The 25,385-nt window shown below is 43.5% G+C and overlaps 2 protein-coding genes across 10 annotated transcripts in view; both read right to left on the bottom strand.

The window, feature by feature from the left end:
* LOC310705117 (uncharacterized protein) overlaps positions 1–25,385 on the bottom strand; it is a 134,768-nt gene that overhangs the window by 73,565 nt on the left and 35,818 nt on the right. The window lies entirely within an intron of this gene.
* Positions 2,208–25,385, bottom strand: part of LOC310705076 (uncharacterized protein) — a 55,902-nt gene continuing 32,724 nt past the window's right edge. For 3 of the 9 annotated variants that reach the window (XR_014525174.1, XR_014525175.1, XR_014525176.1), the window contains 3 exons: positions 22,754–24,337; positions 21,781–22,204; positions 20,732–21,513 (listed from right to left, as the gene is read on the bottom strand). Coding sequence is in view for 6 of the 9 variants with exons in the window: in XM_083499434.1 (XP_083355560.1) it covers positions 3,318–5,158; positions 11,472–11,505 (1,875 nt within the window). In the remaining 3 variants the exon portion in view is untranslated. Of the gene's footprint in view, positions 5,159–11,471; positions 12,317–20,731; positions 22,205–22,753; positions 24,338–25,385 lie in introns of those variants that run through there. The other 6 variants (XM_083499432.1, XM_083499431.1, XM_083499435.1 and 3 more) reach the window with 4 other exon arrangements.

Consider the following 25,385-nt stretch of genomic DNA (forward strand, 5'->3'; position numbering starts at 1 on the left):
AACAAAACAAACTGCATTTTTCACTCATTATTTGACCTTCCCGCTAAGTGTAAAGCAGAGACCACTATTGAGAATGTTTCTCCCAAAGTGCTAGAATGCCACTAGTAATTTAGTAACAAAATGCAATATGTGTTATTTTTTATGTGATATCCTATGTCCAGCTATGTGCACTGCTACACCTGCAAATAACCTTAAGAGGCCTGACATGCAAGTCTCTTAAGATTTACACGAAGGCATCCATTTGCAACATACCAGGTTATTATTTGTGGGGCAACAATTTTTCAGAAAAAAATTGAAGGAATGGGTTTCAGTGCAGTAAATTTAAAACTGACTCACCCTTTTTTTTTTGGTCTTTCAAAAGAGAGCACTCTAAAATGCATAAAACTTGAGCTGTTGAGCAAAAAGCATAACAAGGACACGGCTGCATAAACAAGCTCTCTCCTTTATCAGTCATGGCTAGGGATGACCCTGGCTCTCTAGGGGAACAGAGAAAACACGTCAGTACTTTATCTTATGTGCTGACCACAAAATATGTGCAGACCGATGTCCAGGAAAAACGCAAGAAGCGTGTTCCCAGAGATGGTGACCTCTGGCTCCAAGATAGGAGTAGGAACAGGAATACCCTTTTATGGTCAGGAGTGCAGGAAGGAAATCCCTTTTATGGTTAAGAGTGCCGGAGCAGGAACATCTGTGATGTCAACCTGGTGTACAAGCTGACGTGGCTGGGGAAGGGGGAGAGGGTGTCTGGAGGATATAAATACTACATGAAACTTCTTATTTCTTTGGACTTGCTGTGGACTCACCACGCAAGTGCCTTCTGCTATCCGGAGAGCAGAATAAACTCTTTCTTTGAATCAACCTCGGCGTCATTTGACTTCCTTCCTCCTGTCCCTGAGCAACGCAGACCCAATCAGTGAACTCCAATAAGGCTACAAAATTATATCCTCAAAGGGGGGAATTGTTTTAAGAATTTTTAGGTGATATATAGGTGTTTTATATATATATATATATATATATATATATATATATATATATATATATGTAACAAGCAAACACATATATATAAACCACATGTCCAAAACCCACAGGAAAAGTCCTAAAGCCATTTTGACTCTTTCACTCTTTCAGTCAACTCAAATATTTCTCAAGGTAAAAACAATGCACTCAGATTTCTGTTGTAGACTGCCTTTTCTGTGATGTATGTATGATGTTTCTGGGTGTGGTCTTGGACTCCAGGGTGGGCAATTAAAAATGTCTGTATAAGGGCTTGCATGCAGGGCTCGGGGTCCTCCTCCTCTCTCCTGCGTGTGGGGAAGAACCCTGTTGCAACAGTTAATAAAGAAGAGGCTTACTGGCTGCTTTCTCAGAGGGATTCCGCCATTGCCGATGGTGCTGCCTCAGGAAGGCCAGAATGTACAATTGGTCTGGTTGGTCTCTGCTATTTTCTCCTACCAATAGAGAATGTACAAAAGGACTGTATATGGGCTCTTGGGTACCCCATAAGGAAAAAGGAGCAGGTTTTTTTCCTTATATCACCAGCAATCATGTGTGGTGTGTTAGCAATTCACTCCTCCTGTTGCTGGATATGTGGCTAGTATGGCACGTGCCCATGTTTACTTTCCTAGGCTTGGAAAGTGTAAGAACGGAAGTCAGTCTTATCTCTTCCGCTCTGCTGTGCTTTTGCACTGTTCTTTGTCTCCCTGTCTGTTGCTGAAGAAGAGAGAGGATGCTATTATGATCCGTTTGGTCTCGTCTGCAAATGTGATGAGCATCCCCTCAGTTCCTTCATCCATGTCATTTATAAAGACGTTGTTCAACAACGGGCCCAGAACAGAACCCTGCAGCACCCCTCTTGTCACTTTTCCCCAGGATGAGGAGGAACCATGAAGGAGTCCTCTTTGGGTTGGGTCCATCAAATCCACCCAACAGTTACCTTATTCAGTCTCATTTTACCAGCTTCCTCACATAAATATCACAGAGGACTCTGTCAAAAGCCTTACTGAAATCGAGATGCACTATTTCCACAGCAGGCCCCTGATCAACAAAGTTTGTAACTCCATCCAAAAAAAGAAAAGAAGAGATTTCTCTGGCTTGTCTTGTTTTTGAGAAAGCCATGCTTTCATCCTGTATGCTTATAATGTAAAATCTTCAGATGAAGGGCAAATACATTTTAAAGAAGAATAAATGAGGATATAGACAAGCTGGAATATTTGCAAAGGTAGGTGATTTATGTATTTATTTAATCTGTAAACCACCCAACCCAGTGGTGCCAACTTGAATAAAATATTGGTGGGCGCCAGGTAAGTCCCGCCTTGCACTATTAATCACAGGATGCATGCACACCATTTGAATGGCAATGTCTATAATGGCAGCGACTTGTTAAAGAAGTAATATTTTGCGCCCATAGTTCAATTTCTCAGCAGCTGCCCTTGCCCCAGAGAACACTTCTAGCATTCCATCTCCTCTACCTGTGGAATTGTTCAGCAGTGGGGAAAGTGACCTCTTCACAACGGATTTCCATTTGGTATGGCCCTTTCCAGGTTTTTTCTTGTTCATTGTGTTTGTCTTTCATTTGTTCTCCTGTGTGTGTTGCCAGTAGAAGCCACAATTCTGTGGGTACTCTAGGTGGTGCAGAAAGCACCTAGAAGCTCGCTAGAGGTTGAAGTGCCGATCAAACTTCAGTTTTGCGCTCTATTAATTCCAATTAGGAGTACTGGGGGAGGTTCAGATTCTGGGGCAGTGCTTTTGGCCAGCAGAGGGAATAACAGGGCCAGCCTACTTTCCCTTTAAAGCAAATTTGGGTCTCCAGCTGTTTTTGGACTACAACTCCCATCATCTCTAGTTAGCAGGACCAATGGGGAGAGACGATGGGAACTGTAGTCCGGGAGCTGCTGGGGACCCAAGTTTGGGAAAGCCTCCTTTAAAGCAACTTTTCCATTTTGCCCGCAAAGATGGGACCTGTCCATGTTTGTATCTTCTTGTATGTTGTTTTCCTCATGACCTTTGTACGGTTTATAAAAATTCTTAAAAGGGCAAATTGAAAGTGAAATTGTATGGCAAGTAGCAGAAGAATAAAAGGTTGCATTTGAAAAACACACAAAGAAAACCTGGGGGTGGCCTCCTCAAATATTTTATGTGGGGGGCAAAGACCCCTAGGAATTTAAGAGTGGCTGTATTCCCTACACCCACACGTCTCAGAATGCTTAGAACATAAAAACACAACATAAAAACACAAAACATCAAATTTTAAAATAGCATTAGATGTCAATAAGAAAAAGACCTGATTAAAAAGGTGCGGATTTGCCTGGCTCCTAAAGCTATATAATGGTTTTTCTGACCTTTGTGTGAATTCTTTGGTGGGAAGTGAGTTTAGAGCTAGCAGTGAAGCTCTTTCCACATTCCACACACTGATAGGGTTTCTCCCCTGTATGATGTCTCTGATGCTTAGTGAGATGGGAGCTCTGACTGAAGCTCTTTCCACATTCTACGCACTGATAGGGTTTTTCCCCTGTGTGAATTCTTTGATGGGAAGTGAGATTGGAGCTATGAGTGAAGCTCTTTCCACATTCCACACACTGATAGGGTTTCTCCCTTGTATGAATTCTTTGATGCTTAGTGAGATCTGAGCTCTGACTGAAGCTCTTTCCACATTCTACGCACTGATAGGGTTTCCCCCCTGTATGACTTCTTTGATGGGAAGTGAGATTGGAGCTATGAGTGAAGCTCTTTCCACATTCTACGCACTGATAGGGTTTCTCCCCTGTATGATGTCTCTGATGCTTAGTGAAATTGGAGCTCTGACTGAAGCTCTTTCCACATTCTACGCACTGATAGGGTTTCTCCCCTGTATGAATTCTTTGATGGGAAGTGAGATGGGAGCTCTGACTGAAGCTCTTTCCACATTCTACGCACTGATAGGGTTTTTCCCCTGTGTGAATTCTTTGATGGGAAGTGAGATTGGAGCTATCAGTGAAGCTCTTTCCACATTCCACACACTGATAGGGTTTCTCCTTTGTATGAATTCTTTGATGCTTAGTGAGATCGGAGCTCTGACTGAAGCTCTTTCCACATTCTACGCACTGATAGGGTTTTTCCCATGTGTGAATTCTTTGATGGGAAGTGAGATGGGCACTATGACTGAAGCTCTTTCCACATTCCACACACTGATACGGTTTCTCCCCTGTATGAATTCTTTGATGGGAAGTTAGAGAGGAGCTATGAGTGAAGCTCTTTCCACATTCCACACACTGATAGGGCTTCTCCCCTGTATGAATTCTTTGATGGGAAGTGAGAGAGGAGCTATAGGTGAAGCTCTTTCCACATTCTATGCACTGATAGGGTTTCTCCCCTGTATGAATTCTTTGATGGGAAGTGAGATGGGAGCTCTGACTGAAGCTCTTTCCACATTCCACACACTGATAGGGTTTCTCCCTTGTATGAATTCTGTGATGGTCAGTGAGATCGGACCTCTTCCTGAAACTCTTTCCACATTCCACACACTGATAGGGTTTCTCCCCTGTATGAATTCTTTGATGGGAAGTTAGACTGTGGCTGTGAGTGAAGTTCTTTCCACATTCCACACATTGATAGGGTTTCTCCCCTGTATGAATTCTTTGATGGGAAGTGAGACTGCTGCTGTGAGTGAAGCTTTTTCCACATTCCACACATTGATAGGGTTTCTCCCCTGTATGAATTCTTTGATGGGAAGTGAGAGAGGAGCTACCAGTGAAGCTCTTTCCACATTCCACACACTGATAGGGTTTCTCCCTTGTATGAATTCTTTGATGCTTAGTGAGATCGGAGCTCTGACTGAAGCTCTTTCCACATTCCACACACTGACAGGGTTTCTCCCCTGTATGAATTCTTTGATGATACGTGAGAGAGGAGCTACGAGTGAAGTTCTTTCCACATTCTACGCACTGATAGGGTTTCTCCCCTGTATGAATTCTTTGATGGGAAATGAGATGGGAGCTCTGACGGAAGCTCTTTCCACATTCCATGCACTGATAGAGTTTCTTTCCAATGACATTTTGTTGATGGGAAGTGGAATGGGAGCTCTGACTGCAGCTTTCTCCACACTCCAAATTTTTGTGTGGCTTCTCCTCTCTGGGGAATTTTTCGTTGTCACCTTTGCTCTCAATTTCCAATTCATCACAATCTGCAATGGAGACAAAAAGGGATTAGAGCCTCAGGAACAAATGGAAAAGAACTGAAGGGAGTTGGGTATGTGTTCATTACCTGTATTTTTTGTCATTAACCAACATATTTATTATGAGATTCTGAAGAGTTGTTGAATGTTGCTTTGTTTATATAAAGTAGTGGTCAAAATTGTGGAAGACTTTTGGAAAAAAGTGTATTTCAGAGGATTGCTGGCTCATAACACCACTTCATTTGGAGTAATGTCATAAAATTATATATCAGTGGAAAGATAATTCGATCAAGAATGCAATCGAGATTGCAATCCAACAAAGTTTGTTCAATTATCCCTTTTCTATCAAAATTATATCCAAATAAGCAGAAAAAGAAAGCACAACTTGCTTAGGTTGACTTTTGTCAGTGTGTTATGTGATTGCTATCAAGTTGGTTGGTTTTGTGTGTTCCTTCATTTAGTGAGGGTGTAAAACATAATAAAATTATAGAAATGGCACAAAGAGTTGACTGGTCCCCAGAAAGTGAGTAAGATTGTATTATTAAGTGAAGAAGGCTACAGTTATGGAGAAATTAGAAGAGAGATTGGGGAAAACTTAACCAAAGTTGGCCTTTCTATATTTTTGAAGAGGTATAAGGAGACTCAGTCACTACAAAATCAGACTTGTTAAGGCAGGGAATGTGTACAAAGGCAAGTGACGATGGACGAGTGGCGAGACTGTGCCTACATGACAGAAGAAAATCATCTGGGTGTATACAAGATGACATGGCACAATGTAATGGGAAGTTGAGTGCAAGGACTGGTCTAAATGTTAGAATTCTAAGGAAAAAGCCTTTGTTATCTCTCAAGCAAAGGTTGAAAAGATTAAACCCATGTTAACTGGACAGCGGAACAATGGGACACTACCTTACTTGACAGGTTGTCTCAAGATATGGCAAAGAGAAATTTCCAAATTCCTGTGGGAAGGGAAGAAACCTATGGTTAAACACCTGATCTTAATAGACTTAAGAGAGGAGGCTTTTCCCTACCCGACCTAAAACTTTACTACGAGGCAGCCTGTTTCACCTGGCTAAAAGGATTGGTGCACGTTGCAGGATCCGGACCTCCTGGACCTGGAAGGTTTTGACAATCGTTGGGGATGGCACGCCTACCTGATATATGGAAAAGCGAAAATTCATAAAAATTTTACCAACCATATAATAAGAAAGTCACTCTTTGCTGTATGGGAAAAATATAAAGACCTGATGGAGCCTAAAGTCCCGTGGTAGACTTCTCCAATAGAAGCCATAGCAGTAAAACGGAAAAATACTCAGGAAAACTGGCCAACATATAAAATACTTCTAAAAAATGAAGATAACAAAATAAAATTAAAAAACTTTGAGGAAATAAGAGAACACATTTCAGACTGGTTCCAATACCATCAGTTATTTGAAAAATTTAAATCTGACAAACAAAAGGGGTTCTCAACAGAAATGTCCCGATTCGAATCTGATATTGTAAATTCTAAAAGAAAAACTCTTTCCAAAACTTATCGACTCCTCCTTGACTGGACAGTCAAGGAGGAGGAGGTAACAGTGGCAATGGTGAGGTGGTCCCAGGATTTTGGCCATTCAATAACCATGGCCCAATGGGAAAATTTATGGAAGATCAATTGAAATTCACAAACTGTTACGCTATTAGAGAGAACTTTCAAAAAATGCAACATCGATGGTATCTAACACCATGGAAACTTTCCAAAATGTATAAAAATGTGTCAAGTAATTGTTGGAGATGCAGAGACTCAGGAACATTCTACCATATGTGGTGGATATGTAGGAAAATACAGGTATTCTGGGAGAGTATACATGCAGAACTGCAAAAAAATGCTAAAGATCTCTTTCAATAAAAAAAACCAGAGGCCTACCTCCTGGGAATAACAGATTTGGATATTCCACAAAAGAGGAAGGGTATCTTTTTATATGCGATGGCGGCAGCAAGAGTTTTGATCGCAGCAAAATGGAAGAGTAATGAAATCCCCTCTATACAAGATTGGATCCAAAAGCTGACAGAATATGCCGAATTAGATGGTTTATCAGAAAAAATAAAGAATAAATCAAAACAGGAATTTGTTTCAAAATGGGAGGTTTTCAAAGAATATCTGAAAAATAAATATAGTAGTTTAAATTCTATCGCAGCATTCGAGGAACTTCAGTAATAGTCGCAAGGAAGATATAAGAAATTAGATTTATTAAGAATAAGTTTAATTATGATAAAAGTGTGTATTGGCAATAAGTAATATGAATTTGAAATATGGAATAGACGGGAGGTTGGGTCTTTAGTGTTAAGACCAATAGATGTTTTATTGTTTGCTAAGAAAATTATGTGTCTATGGTTATTTTTGTAATTTGTGTGTAATTTGGTATTTGTGTTTTTTTTTTCTTGTTGTATAAATAAAAAACTTTATTTTTTTTAAAAAAGGACACTACCTTGCTTGGAGTGATGGCATGAAGTACGCGAGTTTCTTTAATCGGAGAAGAGGAGAAGAATCAGAGAAGATTTACATCCTACTTGCATTGCACCGACTGTGAAACACCCAGACAGTGTGATGATCTGGGGTTGTATGGCAGCAAAAGGTGTGGGCAGAATTTGCGTCATTAATGGGAATATAAATGCGGGAAAATGCATAAACGAAATACGTGAGCCCAAACTGAAGTGTTCCGCAGGTGATATTTTCCCAGATACCGAAGCATTTATATATTTTCAGCAGGATTCAGCTCTATGTCATGTTGCTGCTGTGTGCAAAAGGTACATTCAAGATAATGATATTTCACTGCTGGAATGACCTGGGAATAATAATAATAATAATAATAATAATAATAATAATAATTTTTATTTATATCCTGCCCTCCCCAGCCGAAGCCGGGCTCAGGGCAGCTAACAACAATAAAACAGTACAACAGTACAACACAACACTCTAAAATCATTCATTATAAAATTAATTCAAATCAAACCAATGGCAACCATTGGGCCAGAGCTCCGTGAAGATTGCCGAAGGAGGGAGTCAGGCTGTGCCCTGGCCAAAGGCCTGGTGGAACAGCTCTGTCTTGCAGGCCCTGCGGAAAGATGTCAAGTCCTGCAGGGCCCTAGTCTCTTGTGACAGAGTGTTCCACCAGATCGAAGCCACAGCCGAAAAAGCCCTGGCTCTAGTTGAAGCCAGCCTAACCTCTCTGTGGCCTGGGCCCTTCAAGATGTTTTTATTTGAAGACCGTAATTTTCTCTGTGGGACATACCAGGAGAGGCGGTCCCGTAGGTACGAGGGTCCTAGGCCGTATAAGGCTTTAAAGGTTAAAACCAGCACCTTAAACCTGATCCTGTACTCCACCGGGAGCCAGTGCAGCTGGTATAGCACCGGATGAATGTGATCTCGCAGCGAAGACCCCATAAGGAGTCTCGCCGCGGCATTCTGCACCCGCTGGAGTTTCTGGGTCAGTCTCAAGGGCAGCCCCACGTAGAGCAAGTTACAATAATCCAGTCTGGAAGTGACCGTCGCGTGGATCACAGTGGCTAGGTCAGGGCGAGAGAGGTAAGGAGCCAACTGCTTAGCTTGGCAAAGATGGAAAAATGCCGCCTTTTGTTATAGCTGCAATCTGCGCCTCCATGGAAAGGGAGGTGTCGAAGATTACACCCAAACTCTTAACAGACGGTGCTGGCACTAATTACGCCCCCCACAAGAGATGGGAGTTGCCCCCCCCCATCCCATATCGTCCCGTCCCAGCCACAGGACCTCTGTCTTCGAAGGATTTAGCTTCAACCGGCTCCCACGTAACCATCCAGCCACAGCTTCCAAACATCTGGTCAGTGTGTCTGGGGCCGAGTCAGGATGGCCATCCATCAACAGATAGAGTTGGGTGTCATCAGCATACTGATGGCAACCTGAATAGCCCACACTTTAGTCCATACTGAATAGCCCACACTTTAACCCAATCAGAAATATTTGGAGCCGACTAAAGAAACTTGTTATTCAGAAGCAACCCAGCAATAAAGCCCAATTAACAGACAATTAACAATAATTCAGTCTTGGTTTGGCATTCTTACAGCTTCAGAACTAAAAACTTGATTCACTTCATGGGAACGCGTTGTAAGGCCGTAATTAAAGCTAAAGGTTACCAATGGTTACCAAAGGTTTCACATTTTTTCTTTATGACTGCTGTTCTAATAAATACTCCTTCATAAAATTCATTGCATTACATTCTTCATTAAATTATCTTTCCATTGCTATATAATTTTATGGGATTACTCCACACAAAAGTAGTGTTATCAGCCATCAAACCTCAGAAATACACCTTTCACAAATAACAGAACACCTCTAGTCATCACATACAGCTCCCAAGTTAAAACAGTACAACGCATCATCAAAGATCTACAACCTCTCCTGGACAATGACCGTTCTCTTTCTCAAGCTCTGGGAGGAAGACCTTTCATTGCCTACAGACAGCCACCCAATCTTAAACTCCTAACCCACAATAATACTACAACCAGACTTAACACGGACACTGGCACCAGAGCCTGCAATAAACCCAGATGCCAACTTTGCTGCCACATACACCCGGACAACACCATTACTGGCCCAAACAACATCACACATACCATCTCGGGACTATTTAATTGCTCATCGTCTAACATTGTGTATGCCATCAAATGCCAACAGTGTCCTTCAGCTCTCTATATTGGACAAACAGGCCAAACCTTACGCCAAAGAATAAACGGACATAAATCTGACACCAAGAATCACAAGACAGAGAAACCAGTAAGAGAACACTTCAATCTCCCAGGACATTCTATACAAGATCTCAAAGTAGCTGTTTTACTACAAAGGAATTTCAGAAATAGACTGGAAAGAGAAGCTGCTGAATTGCAACTCATTACCAAACTTAAAACCATGGAGAGACCTGGTCTGAACAAAGACATTGGATTCTTATCTCATTATACACGACAAAGCCATTTTTCACCTTCTCACCCCTTGCTTTTTCCTGTAAGACCTATTGCAGTCGTTAAGAGTCGTCAACAGGCTCATCTCAGCTATCTGCCAATCACCCATTCCCACCAGCCTTCTGAGTAATACCCCTCCCCACCTTCTCACTATATAGAAGGATCTGGCAACTTCTGTTTCAGTGTATCTGAAGAAGTGTGCATGCACACGAAAGCTCATACCAAGAACTAACTTGGTCTTTAAGGTGCTACTGGAAGGAATTTTTTTTGTTTTGACTTTTCACAAAAGGTTTCCACAATTTTGGCCATTAGAATAAGTTGTTCATTTTAAAGTTAAAGTTCTTTATATATGGGATCAGATTATTATTATTATTATTTATGTTTCATTTTTATATGTGTGTTGGAAGCCACCCAGAGTGGCTGGGGCAACCCAGCCAGATGGGCAGGGTATAAACAAAAATTATTATTATTACTACAGTGGTACCTTGATTTAAGAATAGTCCTGTTCCGGAAAGTTTGTAAACCGAGGTACAACTGTATCATCATCATCACCACCACCACTGCTACTTCTACCTGAAATTGAATAAGTCTAGCTCTTCTCTGGGATGAATTTTGTTTGGCCCAGTCATGGCATCCCCTCCATCTCCAATGTCAGTCCTTGTTATGGCTTGGTCGTGAGAGGACTCTGGCTGTTAACAATTTCAGATTTATTGCTAAAACAACAAACTTGGACGGAGCTCCTCTACTCATCGTCCTCCCCACAAGATGGAGTTGCCCAGACTGAGCTCCTCCCCCTTCCCCAGCACGGAAGCCCCCACCTTCTTTAAATTTGGCAGAGAATGCTTCCTGCATTCCAGCGTCTGACTCACTCCTGTAGCTCTCACACAGCTGCCTGTCACTCTATCTCCCTTTTTCTTCTCCCCTTTGTTCAGAGCTCAGATGACAGTTCCTCTCCCCCTCCTCTCTGCCTTCCGCTGCTAACTCTCCTTTCCCTAGGCCCGCTTCTTCTCTGGCTGGCAGCACCTGAGCTTCGCTGCCAGTCGTCTCTTTGGTCAACCCAAGACTGACAGGAGCAAAAACAAAAACCTGAAGCTACTTAGCTTTCCTAACAATTCTGAAGCTGACACTGAAGATGGCTGGGCAGTTTAGACCAGCCGAATCGTGGTAGAAAAAGGAATAATCTGAGGAAGATTGTTCAAAGAAAAAACTGTAATTTACTGTTTATTGTGGGGGTGTTGGGTTCCCAGGTGTCATAGGGGCCACTATTGAGCTCTGTGAAAATATGTGAGGTTGGTCCCATAGAGGTATTTTTTGAATTTCCAGGCAAATAGGACGATCCCACAGGGAGCCTTACCAAGAGAGGCCACGATCCCACGATTCTCCTCCATGACGTCCTTATGCAGAGCTCTCTGGTCAGGATCCAGCAACACCCACTCCTCGTCTGTGAAATGAACAGCGACATCTTCAAAGCACACTGGACCCTAAAAGAAAAAGGGAAACGTCCTCCTCTGAGACAGCAGAAATATGATCTGCTCCACAATGCTCTGTTCTTTCCTTCCTGTAAATTCTGTTGTTGTTTCAATAGGATTGTTTTGCAGCACATTTTAATTATGGGTGCTTATTTTATTCTGCGTTTTAATTATGGGTCTTTGTCTTCGTGCAAATAGGTGTTACTCTGCCTTGTGTTTTCCAAGTCCTTCTGCCTTCGCAAGCATTCCAGTTTGCCTGATGGAAGGATCCACTTTCTCCTCTCCTCGTGAGCTATTCTGGGAAGGTTCCCTCCCAATGCCATTTTTCATCCGATAGGGCTGGTTAGGTGAATCCAGGCCACTATTTGTTATTGTTTGTCAACTGCTTAGAAAATAATTTTAGCATTCAGTGATCAATAGACAATTAAAATAAGCCTATTTTCGCCTCCTGGCTCTGAGAGACAAGCAGGGAGGGTGGCTTCTGGCAAAAGGAGAGGGAGCCACCGGTGGCTCCTCCTTCTCCTGACTCACCTCAGCCTATCGACCTTCCTCTCCCACTCGCCTCCTTCCTCTTCTGCCTCTGATTCTGCACTGCATTCTGCCACAGAGTCTCCCAGCTCACTAAGCCCTATTTCCCTTTCAGCTTCTGACACCTCCTCTTCCCAGGCTTCTCCCTCTTCTCCCTCTGACCGCTCATCCTTCCTCCACCTCCACTCCTTCGGCTCTGAGCCATCTTCCCTTCCTGGTTCCCCGGCTGCTTCCTCCCACCACTCCTCTGTGCCTAACCAGTCCATGAGATTGCTCCATTCCTCGGCCTCTGTCCCCACAAGGCAGCTTCCCCTGACCTGATCTGGTTCCACAGCCGCTGCTTCCCTTTTGCCCCCATGAAAAGGCGGATCAGGAGGTCTTGCCGGCATCCTTCTGCCACCTGCAAGAGAAAAAAAGGTAAGCAGGACGCCAGGAGTGCCTGCTTCTCTCACAGGTGAAACAGGGCATCTCTAACTACAGATGGGCCTTTGAGAAAGACTTACCTGCTGAGAGTATTTGGACGTTTGTGCCCATTTCATATGTTTGTTGTGAAAAAATACATCTCCCCTCCTCTGGACCCTTGTTCCCAACTGTCTCCCCCCAAAACAAGATGAAAAGAACCCTCAGATGAATTGGAAAACCAACAGAATGAGACCAAACGGAGAAAACCCACCTTCCTCCTTACCCAGTGGCCTCTCTCTGGTGTCCAACGGAGGCCTCTCTGCCTCACAGGAATCCAGGTCCATTTCTGCAAAGAGATCCTTTCCCTGGAAAAGAAACAAGGATTCAAAACAGAGAATGGGGAGAAATACTAGAAAGAGAATGGCAAAGACTTGAAGGGTACGAGATCTCATTCCATGGATGCCTTCCCACAAAAAGGATGGGCCATCAGCAGACCATTATGGGATGTTCTCTGTCCTGTTTGGAGCCCCTTGGGAGTATCCAGAGGAAAGTCTCTCTCACCTGCTTTCTCTCCTCTGCCTGACTCAGGAGGAAACCTTCGGCCAGGGCCACCGCCTGGGAACTGGTCTCCGCTCCGCATTCCCTCACCCAGCTCTCCATCTCCGGTGGAAGGACAGCCAGGAACTGCTCTAAGATGACCAGGTCCAGCATCTCAGCTTTCGTGTGCCTTTCTGGCTTCAGCCACTGATGGTCAAGGTGGTAGAGTCGGCTGCAAACCTCTCGGGGTCCTTTGGCCTCCTGGCAGCAGAACTGCCTCAACTGCTGGCTCTGCACCTCTGAGCGGAGGGTGTCCTCCTCACCCAGGATCTTCTGCCCAGAGTTTTCCCAGAATCCCCCACTGCTCCCAGTTTGGCTTGCATGGCCTCTTCCTGTTCCAGGGCCAGCTGAGTTTCGCTCATCCATCTGTGCTCTCAGGAAGCCTCTGAGAGATCGGAAGGAACCCTTTGGTCTTCTGACAAGTTCTGTCCGTCTAAATGAGAAGCTCTAGCAAATCCTACAAAGCAAATACATTGTTCTGTTACAGAATTTGTAGGACAGGGGGGGAAATGGTTCCCTGAGCAAGTACGAATGAGTCTTGCTGGGAACCAGGGCTGAAGTGCGCTGCATCCCAGACCATGAGATATCTTTTTGAAAAGAAAGAGGAGGAGGAAGAGGAGAAGAAATAAGTCTCTAGCCTTCAAGCAATGCAGAATGTGGAGGCAACAGAAGGGATTTCTGTGAGATTAATCAACTTGGTTTCTGCTGCCTTCCAGTTAATGCATGAAGTCAGAACTGAATGACAAGGGAGTCATTTGTATCTTGTGATGAATGGATGCTTTTCTCTAGTGGGGGTCCTGACCTGGGGGTCCTTGGGAGTTGCTCCCCAGCCCCACCCTCACCCCACCCCCACTCCCTGCTTCTGTCCCCTTTTCTGCAATCTCTGCCACTGTCCAGACAGATTCGTGGGGTGAGGTCTCTTTTTCTCTCTTCTGAGGGCCAGGAATGTATCTGGCCAACCCCCTGAGGGCCAAATGGGTGGGGCCAAAGATATCTCCCTTGATTTTTTTGTTGTTCTGTTAAATAGCTTTACACAAACTGGTTTGCAATGCAGCAGCCAGACTCTGGGCTGGGATCCCTCTCTTTATTCCTGGCCTTTCTCTCCCACCTTTTTTTTGGGGGGGGGGGCTAGTCCACCTCCTCCTCCAGCTTTGGAAAACCATTTGCAGATGTTCCCTCTCTTGTGCAATGAGGCTGAGCGATGTCACACAGAGTTAAAGTCCCAGGGACTCCTTTGTTTAAAGAAGGGAGATTTCGTGGGAGTCAGGGATCCTCTGATCTGCAGGAAGGAGAGCGTGGCAGACCTGGCCCCTCCCTGGCAGGACCCTCTCCTCCCTTACTTGGGGTCCCCCCCTGCAGGAGCAGATCCGGCCCCCCCGGCCTCCTCCCCTGCTGCAGCCCTGGGACCCTCCCCCCCCGTCTCCCCACTGCACCCTCTGGGGGGGGGAGAGAGGAGACTCACCCTTAGCTGTCAACCTTCCCTTTTTTGCGGGAAATTCCCTTATTCCAGCGCCGTTTCCCGCTGCTTCCTGCTGCTATCCCGGATTGGGAGATAGGTGAGGCTGCTGATCCCTTATGTTCAAATCTGAAAGTTGACAGCTATGGACTCACCAGATCCCGGGAGGGGCTGCGATTCGGCCCTTGCAGGAGAGACACCAAAGCAAGGAAAGGACTGGGGAGGGAGGGGCCTTGGCTCTGGAGGACCTGCCCCCCCTTGCTTCCTGTCCTCTCTAGGAAGACAGCTCAGTTCCCCTTAACCCTTGCAAAGCCGAGTCCTCCCTTGCTCATCCCTCTCTCAGATTTTTATTATTTTGTATGCATTTAGGGGTGCAGCTGCCCCCCCCCCGGCTACGCCAATGCCCAGATATCCTTTTGGGGGTGAGGCTCTTGGCTGGACTCTGAGCATCTCCCTCCCTTGGCCAGAAACCAGAGGAAGAGCTTGCAGGGAAAAGGGCTTTGCAGGAGGCAAGGAAGCTCCTCCTAGAATTCAGGAGTGGAGAGATAGGAGGGGATCCCAGGGTCATCTAGTCCAACCCGAAGCAAGAGGGGGCTGGTGTAGTTCCCTAAACAGGCAGCCCTGTTTAATAGGTTATTGTATTTTAGTGTTTGATTGGAAGCCGCCCAGAGTGGCTGGGGAAACCCAGCCAGATGGGCGGGGTATAAATAATAAGTCGTCATCATCATCATCATCATCATCATCATCATTATTATTACAACCCCCAGCAATGCAGGAATCTCAGCTACAGCATCCATGGCAGATGGCCGTCCGATCTCTCTTAGAAACCTCCAAGGAAGGAGAGTCCACCACCTCCCAAGGAAGACCCTTCTCCTGCCAAACAAAAGTATGCCATTTCCCTTTCCAGAAATGCTTAATTGCTAATTCAAGGGACTGAAAATGGATTGTTGTTATTATGTTTAGGGAAGCTTTGAATATTTGATGGACTACTGTATTTTAATATTTTATTGGCAGCCGCCCAGAGTGGCTGGGGAACCCAGCCGGATGGGTGGGGTATAAATAATAATTACTATTATTATTGTTGTTATTATTGTTATTACTATAAAAATTGATCAGGTGAATATTCTCCTTTCAAAAGAGGCAGGTGTAATCTCCATGGGTGCTAATAGCATAACGTTGAAAGTGCAGGGAAATATGGGGAGCCCTAGAGCATCTGCTTGGCATGCAGAATGTCCCAGGGTCAACCCCTGACATCTCCTGCAAGGGCTGGACGAAATCCCTGCCTGAAACTCTGGGGAGCTGCTGCCAGTCAGTGTAGACCAGGGGTCCTCAAACTATGTCCCGCAGGCCGAATCCAGCCCTCCAGGGTCGTGAATCTGGCCTGCACGGCCATTTCAGAACCCGCCAAGTGTCCGAGGCTGAAAGCATCTCGCCGCCCGCTCAGTCAATCCTCGCGCAGCACTGAGGTAAACGCCACTGGTGTTGTGGCAGCTCTGCGAATGAAAGGCCAGGGGGTTTCGCCCGGGGACGGGGAAGTGTTGTCTTTTGGCTTGAAGAGTGAAGTTCAGGTTGGCGGCGGAAGGCAGACTTCGGTTTCGTTACGTAGAGGTTTACTTTAAAAGTGGGAAAAGGAATGCTCATTCATCTACAGTGGTACCTCGGGTTACATACTTAATTCGTTCCGGAGGTCTGTTATTAACCTGAAACTGTTCTTAACCTGAAGCACCACTTTAGCTAATGGGGCTCCTGCTGCCGCCGCACCGCCATAGCACGATTTCTGTTCTCAACCTGAAGCAAAGTTCTTAACCTGAAGCACTATTTCTGGGTTAACAGAGTCTGTAACCTGAAGAGTATGTAACCCAAGGTACCACTGTATAGTCCTATTTCTGTGAATGGTGCAGCGGTCTTTCCACTCATGTGGTTTACATGCTCTGAAAACTGGGATCTGTTTGGATATTTAAATTTTAAAAGGATGGAGCGGAACTAGATATTGATCATCTCTTTGGCCTGGGGAGCCACATTCTGGCTGAAGGAGGCCAGGATTGGGCCCCAAGGCCTGGGATGTCCCTCCTCCGCTGCAGTAGGGCTTGGAATCCAGGAGAAAACTCTTGGAATAGCCTTGCCAGGTGCTCAGGGACGGACTCACCTGTCCCCATGTCCTTCTCTTTGCAGATGTGCTGCGGTTGCACATCCCTCCCCCAGGGGTGAGTATTGGAGAGAACCAGAGCAGGGACTCAGACCTGCCCTCCTTGCCCCCCACTCTGCACTCTCGGATGTGGAGAAGCCTTCCCTTTGTGAGGAACTGACAGCCTGACTTTTGCCTTTCACCTGCTGGAGGAAGACCAGCTGTACCTGCCGGAGGTGATTCACAACTGCCAGGCAGCTCAGCTCAGGGGGCTCCGAACCCTGAAGTGCTCCAAGCAGGAGATGGCCAAAGCCATGCTAGCTAGTGAGTGATGGGTGGTGTGGGGGAGGGAGGGGCTTTGGGGGAGGGGTTGTCCGTCTGCCGGAGAGGAGGACCCTACTGGCCTAGGTTCACGTATCCTGTTTGAAAGGGGAATCATCTGGGTCAGGAATGCTGTACCTGGAATGGGCAAACACACAAGACGTAACTGGCTGTGCATTCACATAAACAATACTCTTCTATATATTCTTATCACAATATCAAATGTTTACGTTGCACATAAACAACACATAAAGTGCAATAATATAGACGGAAGTCCCAATAAATCAGTTCATTCATAAAGACCAAATGTCTGCTAATTTCTGTTCCGCATGTGTTCATAAAGTCCAAATTGGAGCCTACTACAAGTCCCACAGTCTTGACAAAGAATCATAGCTGTCAACTTTCAGATTTGAAAATAAGGGATCAGCAGCCTCACCTGTCCCTGAGACAGTCTACGGGATATCTAACAATCCGGGATAGCAGCCGGAAGCAGCGGGAAACGGCGCTAGAATAAGGGAATTTCCCGCAAAAAAAGGGAAGGTTGACAGCTATGCAAGGATTTCCGGAATAATGCCTTGTTTCGCTCTCATGGACTTCATCAGTAGTACATACTCTAAGTAACAGAAATGAACATAATGTCACAATTCATCATATTTTAACAAATTAACAAAGCTGTGTATGGATAAAGTTTGTTTTACATTTGTTGTTTTAAAGGGGTCACTTAAAGAAGAAAACCTTGCAGCTGCAGATTGCTGTCACCTGTAACTAAAATCAATGCTGCGCCTGTCTATATACATTGTAAGACTTGTTGTTCACTGCAGAAACCATTGTGTTATAAGTTCCATTATCTGGATACTTCATATATGGTATGTACTGTTATAGCACAATTGTTTTTATAATTTTAATTTGTTAAATGATCTAGTGGTCGATCCACAACTCTGGTCACTGCTCCCTGAGAAAAGCTCAAGAACTCTGGGCAAAGACAATGGGTAGATCACTGGCAGGATTTTTATTACTGGGAGTAGATCTCAGTCTCCTGGAAGTTCTGGCATTGTGGCTAGTTCAAGGTACTAGCACAACTTTAATTGCCACTCATCTTTTGCTGATATTAACTCATTTTCCAGTATTTTGCTATTAACATCCTACCCGTTGTGGTCGTGTAAAGAAACACTCTTTTATTTTCATTTGGGATGCTTATCATTAGAATGTTAAATAGGAAAGCTTTGGTTTTCTTTAAAATAAATAGCATTTATTTTATTTTATTTTCCCTTTGGGGACATGTTCACATGTGGAATAAGGTTCCCTCATTTTGTCTGCATCTCCAATGCTTACTGCTGATATTTATTTATTTTGACCGATTTGTTTGCTTGTTTTTAAATAATTTTTATTGAATGATTTTATGTTACAAAAAACATTACAACCATACTACCACAAAATAGAATTGAGAAATAAAAATTACATACATCAATATTTTGTTTGTTATTTGTTATTTACTGTCTTATTTCCTCCCAAACATTCTATACAAAACACACTCCCGCAGAAACACAAAAAATACAATAAAATAAAGTGATAATAATGAAAATAAGTATTTTTCCCCTTTTATCTTACAAAATATTTTCTTCAGTTTTGACTTCCTATCAAGTCCCTTTGCATATATTTTAACTTACAATTGAATGTACACAAAATAATAAACCTTTATATATAAATTTTCCAATAGATTCTGAAAACATAATAAATCCTTAATGGTTGTCCACCTTCTTTTAGTTCCTTTATCACTCGAATGCGAGCACGGAGTCAAAACTATTATTGTATTTTTGAACATATCTTCTATAACCATCCCAGTTTTCCGCGATTTTTTGCTTTCAGTTTTCTCTGAGTTTACTAGTCAATTGAGCCGTCTCCACCAATTCCTGTAATTTGATTTGACAATCTGTTATTTTTGGAGCCTCCTGATCTTTCCATCCCTTGGCAACGAGTATTCGATGTCCATTCTCAAATATGTTCTTCAATGTACCAAGCAAACACATATATCAATATATAAACCATATGTCCAAAACCCACAGGAAAAGTCCTAAAGCCATTTTGACTCTTTCACTCACCTCAAATATTTCTCTACAAGGTCAAGGAAATGCAGAAACCTCCCCATTGTCCTCACAAATCCTGCCTTAAGGGCACATTTAAGGTGTGAATAGAGTGAGCCTGTGACCTGGCTCAGGAATGAAGTATTATCATTACAAGAGAATGGCCAGCCTCCCCAGGTCATCCAGTCAAGTGACCATTTGTAGCACCCTGCTTGTGGTTAACGCTTAGCTGGAATGAAATATTCAACGCAGCAATAGAGAATTTAAAATAATTATTTATTTGTCAGACAAATAAATGAGAGGCACAGTGGTATATGGTTACCAAGCTCTGGCCTGGCCTCCTGCCATTATGGCCAGCACTTATATTCCCTTAATCCAGCCCCCTTTGCTCCTCCTGTGGCTGCCTCTGTCCAATCAGCCTGGTTGAATTTCCTATTGGCTGATTGCTAGAACCAATCACAAAAAGATACACCCATATCCTCCTGTCCTTATATGGAACACAAAGAGCTATATATTGTTACATCTATAAATGACAAATAAGTAGTAATATATCTTACATGTGTCTCAACAAGGAATCTTAATTACCAGCTCACCTCTTGCCCTCCTTGCCCTATTGCCTTCTAAAACAAATGGTTAATCTTAAATTTTTATCTTAAACATATGTCAAGGATCTTGAGTTTCACATCAACATTGAAAGATCTCCTTCATTTGAAGGTTTCCAAACAAATGTCTGACAGCCATATATCAGGACTGCTTGGATGGCGTCTTCCTGTCTGGCAGGGGGCTGGGCTGGTGGCTGACTTAATTCCAGGATAAATACAACTCTTTACAACTATATGAAATAAGAATCTAGCATTTGTTAAATCCTTTGCATAATTACATTTAAGCCAATATATTTAATACACAACACAAGTAGCCTCTTAAAAGGAATAAGGCCTTTGTAAAAAAGGAATTCAGTTTAAAACAGTTTCAGAAGAAACCTCTTTAGTTTACATCCCCCCCTTCAGCCAGCTGCTTCAGCCAGCTGCTTTTCCCATTATCTCTTCCCAACATTTATTGCCCTTAAACTCTCTCAGTTTAAGAAAGAAACAGCTTTAAAAGACTTCCCAAAATTTCTGCCAGCTAGATGCTTCTCCATTTGGCCTTTAACCTTGGAAAGAAGATCTGGCTCATTTTACTGGGAGGCACATTGGCATTATTTTACTATTTACTCATTCCTAATTATATTTATCTCTGCCTTTGTTATCTTCTGTAACATGTAGGGTCAGTGTCCTCGTTCTTAGCCTGTAATTTCAGCTTTTACGACTTTGAGAATTGTTTTCTGCTATCAATCAAGGGGGCCCCTTGTCTAGGAGGAAAACATTGCCAGTGTTAAACAGCTAGTTTTCTTGCCTGGCATGAAGCATTTGAAAATCTAAGCCCTCTCTTTAATATACAAGCCCTGATCAAACATTAATAAAATGCAGGCTTATGCCTGATGCCTCACATTAACAGGTAACCTGGCAGAAAGGGTAAAAACAACACACTTCCACTGCGACCAGTGCTTTCCCCATCATCTAGCAGAGTTTGCGAACAGCGATGTAGCCTGTGTGAAGAAAGCTCAGGCATGCAGAAAAAGACTCCGTACGCAGCTTCTTTCTAATCTAAGAAGCTTTATTGTACAGCGGCAAAATAAATCAGCAGTCCGGGAGAAAGAGCTGACATGCTGTCGCTCCCCTTCAAAGCAAAACTGAAAGTAAAGTATTTCACATTACAAAGTGTACAAACCCCGTATGTGAACACACCCCCAGCGACAGGATATAACTTCCCGAGCTATTAACCCTATAAGCTCTGGGTCTCCTCACACCCCCTCTCATCCTGTACTGCTGGGGTGAATGTAAGCACTACCACTTACCCCAAACCCAACCCTTCACAGAACTCGCCCCGTTTTTGGAAGCTCAAAGGTTTAGTGAACCCATTGCCAGATTCTTCTGGCTCAGACAGAACTTCAGCTTCACTAAGCCTGTTTGAACACTCTGACATGCATTTTGGAAACGTATGTCCAAATGTTTGGTTCTGGACATAAAGTGTCCAGACTCTGCTAACTTCAAACAGGGTTGATTGTCTTCCCAAATGGTGATGGGCAAGCAACACTCTCCACAGATCTCTTGGACCAAACACTTTAGAACTCTAGTTCCCTACAAAGCTCTGACAACGCACTGAATTCAGCTTCTGGTTTTTTTACAAATGTCAATTTGAACATTTTTTTTTCAATTCATTATATATCATTTCAGACAATTTTTTTAACTTCTCTACATTTCCACCACATAGGATAAAAAGTCTCTTCTTTTTCTTTACATTTCCAACATATGTTTGACTCGGTTTTATATATTTTTGCTTTCTGTACTGGTGTAATATACCATCTATACATTTTCCAACTACAGTGGTACCTCGGGTTAAGTACTTAATTCATTCCGGAGATCCGTTCTTAACCTGAAGCTGTTCTTAACCTGAAGCACCACTTTAGCTAATGGGGCCTCCTGCTGCCGCCACGCCGCTGAAGCATAATTTCTGTTCTGATCCTGAAGCGAAGTTCTTAACCTGAGGTACTATTTCTGGGCTAGTGGAGTCTGTACCCTGAAGTGTATGCAACCTGAAGCATATGTAAACTGAGGTACCACTGTAGTTTTCTTTCAAAAGATAACAGTCTGTAAATTTCAAATTTACTTTCCACAATTGTTCCCAGTCCTCAAATTGTATGTTATGTCCTATATCTTGTGCTCATTTCATCATGACCGATTCAACCTCCTCATCTTTTGTTCCCTATTCTAGCAAAATACTATACACTTTCTTCAGCACCTGCACTTCTTCTATAATTACCTGTTGAATTCTAGAAAATGTATAACTAAACCCTTTCATATTATCTTCCTTGTACAACTCATGTAATTGTCTGTAGTGTAACCAACTCTGCAAATGATCTTTTATTTCCTCATATTCTTTTAATTACCATTTCCCTTCAGCAAATCTATGTACACAGGCCATGTCCCCTTTCTCTCTCTCTCCTGTATGAATTCTCTGATGGGAAAACAGAGAGGAGCTTTCACTGAAGCTCTTTCCACATTCCACACACTAATAGGGTGTTGGATTCTTCAAGCCTTATCAGAGGAAACTGGCCACTCTCCAGGCACTCGGCTTGAGCTCCTTGTTGACCTCCCCGTCTGCGTCTCCCGGCAGGATACAGGCTAGGTCACTATCAGCGATCCTCCTCAAGCGTGAGAAGAACACACCACTCTTCCCTCCTCCCTGCCTCCCCCAGGGAGGGGAAAGAGACAGACAGAAATGTATTTACATGTCTTTATTTCTGTCTTTGCAGCAGTACAGAGAAACGCGTCTGCACTCATCAGACTCCAACAGTAGAGAGATAAACTCCACCCCTGTACTTTCAGTACAGGTCAAAAGACACTCTGAGCTAACATCCGGTGCTCAGTACAGTGAATAGACTGCCCCTTTGTTTCCCCGGTACAGTCCCAAACATTCACATCCTGTTTTGCTTTCCAGCCACCTGCAGCTCGCTCTCGCATTGCTGCTTTTCCGTAACATAGGGTGTCCACCCTGTATGAATTCTTTGATGGGAAGTGAGATGGGACCTCTGACTGAAGTTCTTTCCACAATCCACACATTGATATGGTTTCTCCCCTGTATGAATTCTCTGATGGGAAGTGAGAGAGGAGCTCTTCCTGAAGCTCTTTCCACATTCCACACACTGATAGGGTTTCTCCCCCGTATGAATTCTTTGATGGGAAGTGAGAGAGGAGCTATCAGTGAAGCTCTTTCCACATTCCACACAATGATAGGGTTTCTCCCCTGTATGAATTCTTTGATGGGAAGAGAGAGAGGAGCTCTTCCTGAAGTTCTTTCCACATTCCATGCACTGATATGGTTTCTCCCCTGTATGAATTCTTTGATGGGAAGTAAGAGAGGACCTCTGATTGAAGCTCTTTCCACATTCCACACACTGATAGGGTTTCTCCCCTGTATGAATTCTCTGATGCTTAGTGAGATTGGAGCTCTTCCTGAAGCTCTTTCCACATTCCACACACTGATAGGGTTTCTCCCCTGTATGAATTCTTTGATGGGAAGTGAGAGAGGAGCTATCAGTGAAGCTCTTTCCACATTCCACACACTGATAGGGTTTCTCCCCTGTATGAATTCTTTGATGGGAAGTGAGACTGTGGCTGTGAGTGAAGCTCTTTCCACATTCCACACACTGATAGGGTTTCTCCCCTGTATGAATTCTTTGATGGGAAGTGAGAGAGGAGCTATGAGTGAAGCTCTTTCCACATTCCACACACTGATAGGGTTTCTCCCCTGTATGAATTGTTTCATGGGAAGTGAGAGAGGAGCTCTGAGTGAAACTCTTTCCACATTCCACACACTGATAGGGTTTCTCCCCTGTATGAACCTTTTGATGGGAAGTGAGTTTAGAGCTATCAGTGAAGCTCTTTCCACATTCCACACACTGATATGGTTTCTCCCCTGTATGAATTCTTTGATGGAAAGTGAGAGAGGAGCTCTGAGTGAAATTCTTTCCACATTCCACACACTGATAGGGTTTCTCCCCTGTATGAATTATTTGATGGGATGTGAGAGAGGAGCTCTTCCTGAAGCTCTTTCCACATTCCACACACCGATAGGGTTTCTCCCCTGTATGAATTCTTTGATGGGAAGTGAGAGAGGAGCTATGCGTGAAGCTCTTTCCACATTCCACACACTGATAGGGTTTCTCCCATGTATGAATTCTTTGATGGGAAGTGAGAGAGGAGCTATGCGTGAAGCTCTTTCCACATTCCACACACTGATAGGGTTTCTCCCCTGTATGAATTCTTTGATGGGAAGTGAGACTGTGGCTGCGACTAAAGCTCTTTCCACATTCAAAGCACTGAAAAGGTTTCTCCCCTGTATGAATTCTTTGATGGGAAGTGAGATCACAGCTCCTCCTGAAGCTCTTTCCACATTCTACACACTGATACAGTTTCTTTCCTGTATGAATTCTTTGATGGGAAGTGAGAGAGGAGCTCTGACTGAAGGTCTTTCCACATTCCATGCATTGATATAGTTTCTTTCCAAGGAAATTTTGTTGATGGGAAGTCAAATAGGAGCTCTGACTGAAAGTTTCCCCACACTCCAAATTTTTACATGGCTGCTCCTCTCTGGGGATTTTGTCGTAGTCACCTTTGTTCTCGATTTCCAATTCATCACCATCTGCAATGGAAACAAAAAGGGATTGGAGCCTCAGGAACAAATGGAGAAGATCTGAAGGGAGTTGGCTGTGTGTTCATTACCTGTGTGTTTGTTATGAGATTCTGATGAGTTGTTGAATGTTGCTTTGTTATACAGTCGTGGTCAAAATTGTGGACGACTTCCGGAAAAAAGTGTATTTCAGAGGTTTGATGGCTCAGAACACCACTTCTTTTGGAGTAATATCATAAAATTATATATCAATGGAAAGATAATTTAATCAAGAATGTAATCCAACAAAGTTTGTTCAATTACCTGTATTTTATCAAACGTTATAGCCAATAACCAAAAAAGGAAGCACAACTTGCTTAGGTTGACTTTTTTCAGTGTGTTATGTGATTGCTATCAAGTTGGTTGGTTTTTTGTGTTCTTTCATTTAGTGAGGTTGTAAAACATAATAAAATTATAGAAATGGCACAAAGAGTTGACTGGTCACCCAGAAAGCGATGTAAGATTCTAATATTAAGTGAACAAGGCTACAGTTATGAAGAAATTAGATGAAAGATTGGGGAAAACAAAACCAAAGCTGGCCTTTCTATATTTTTGAAGGGGTATAAGGAGACTCAGTCACTACAAAATCTGACTGGTAAAGGCAGGAAAAGGTACACAAAGGCAAGTGACGATCAAAGAATGGAGAGACTGTCCCTACATGACAGAAGAAAATCATCTGGGTGTATACAAGATGACATGGCGCAATTTAATGGGAAGTTGAGTGCAAGGACTGATCTAAATGTTAGAATTCTAAGGAAAAAGCCATTGTAATCGCTCAAGCAAAAGTTGAAAAGATTAAACCCATGTTAACTGGACAGCGGAACAATTGGACACTACCTTGCTTGGTAGTGATGGCATGAAATACGCAAGTTTCTTTAACTGGGCAAGAGGAGAAGAATCAGAGAAGATTTACATCCTACTTGCATTACACCGACTGTGAAACACCCAGACAGTGTGATGATCTGGGGTTGTATGGCAGCAAAAGGTGTGGGCAGAATTTGCGTCATTAATGGGAATGTTG

The sequence above is a fragment of the Podarcis liolepis genome (assembly GCF_965112155.1).
Source record: "Podarcis liolepis genome assembly, chromosome: 4".
NCBI classification, from domain to species: Eukaryota; Metazoa; Chordata; class Lepidosauria; order Squamata; family Lacertidae; genus Podarcis; species Podarcis liolepis.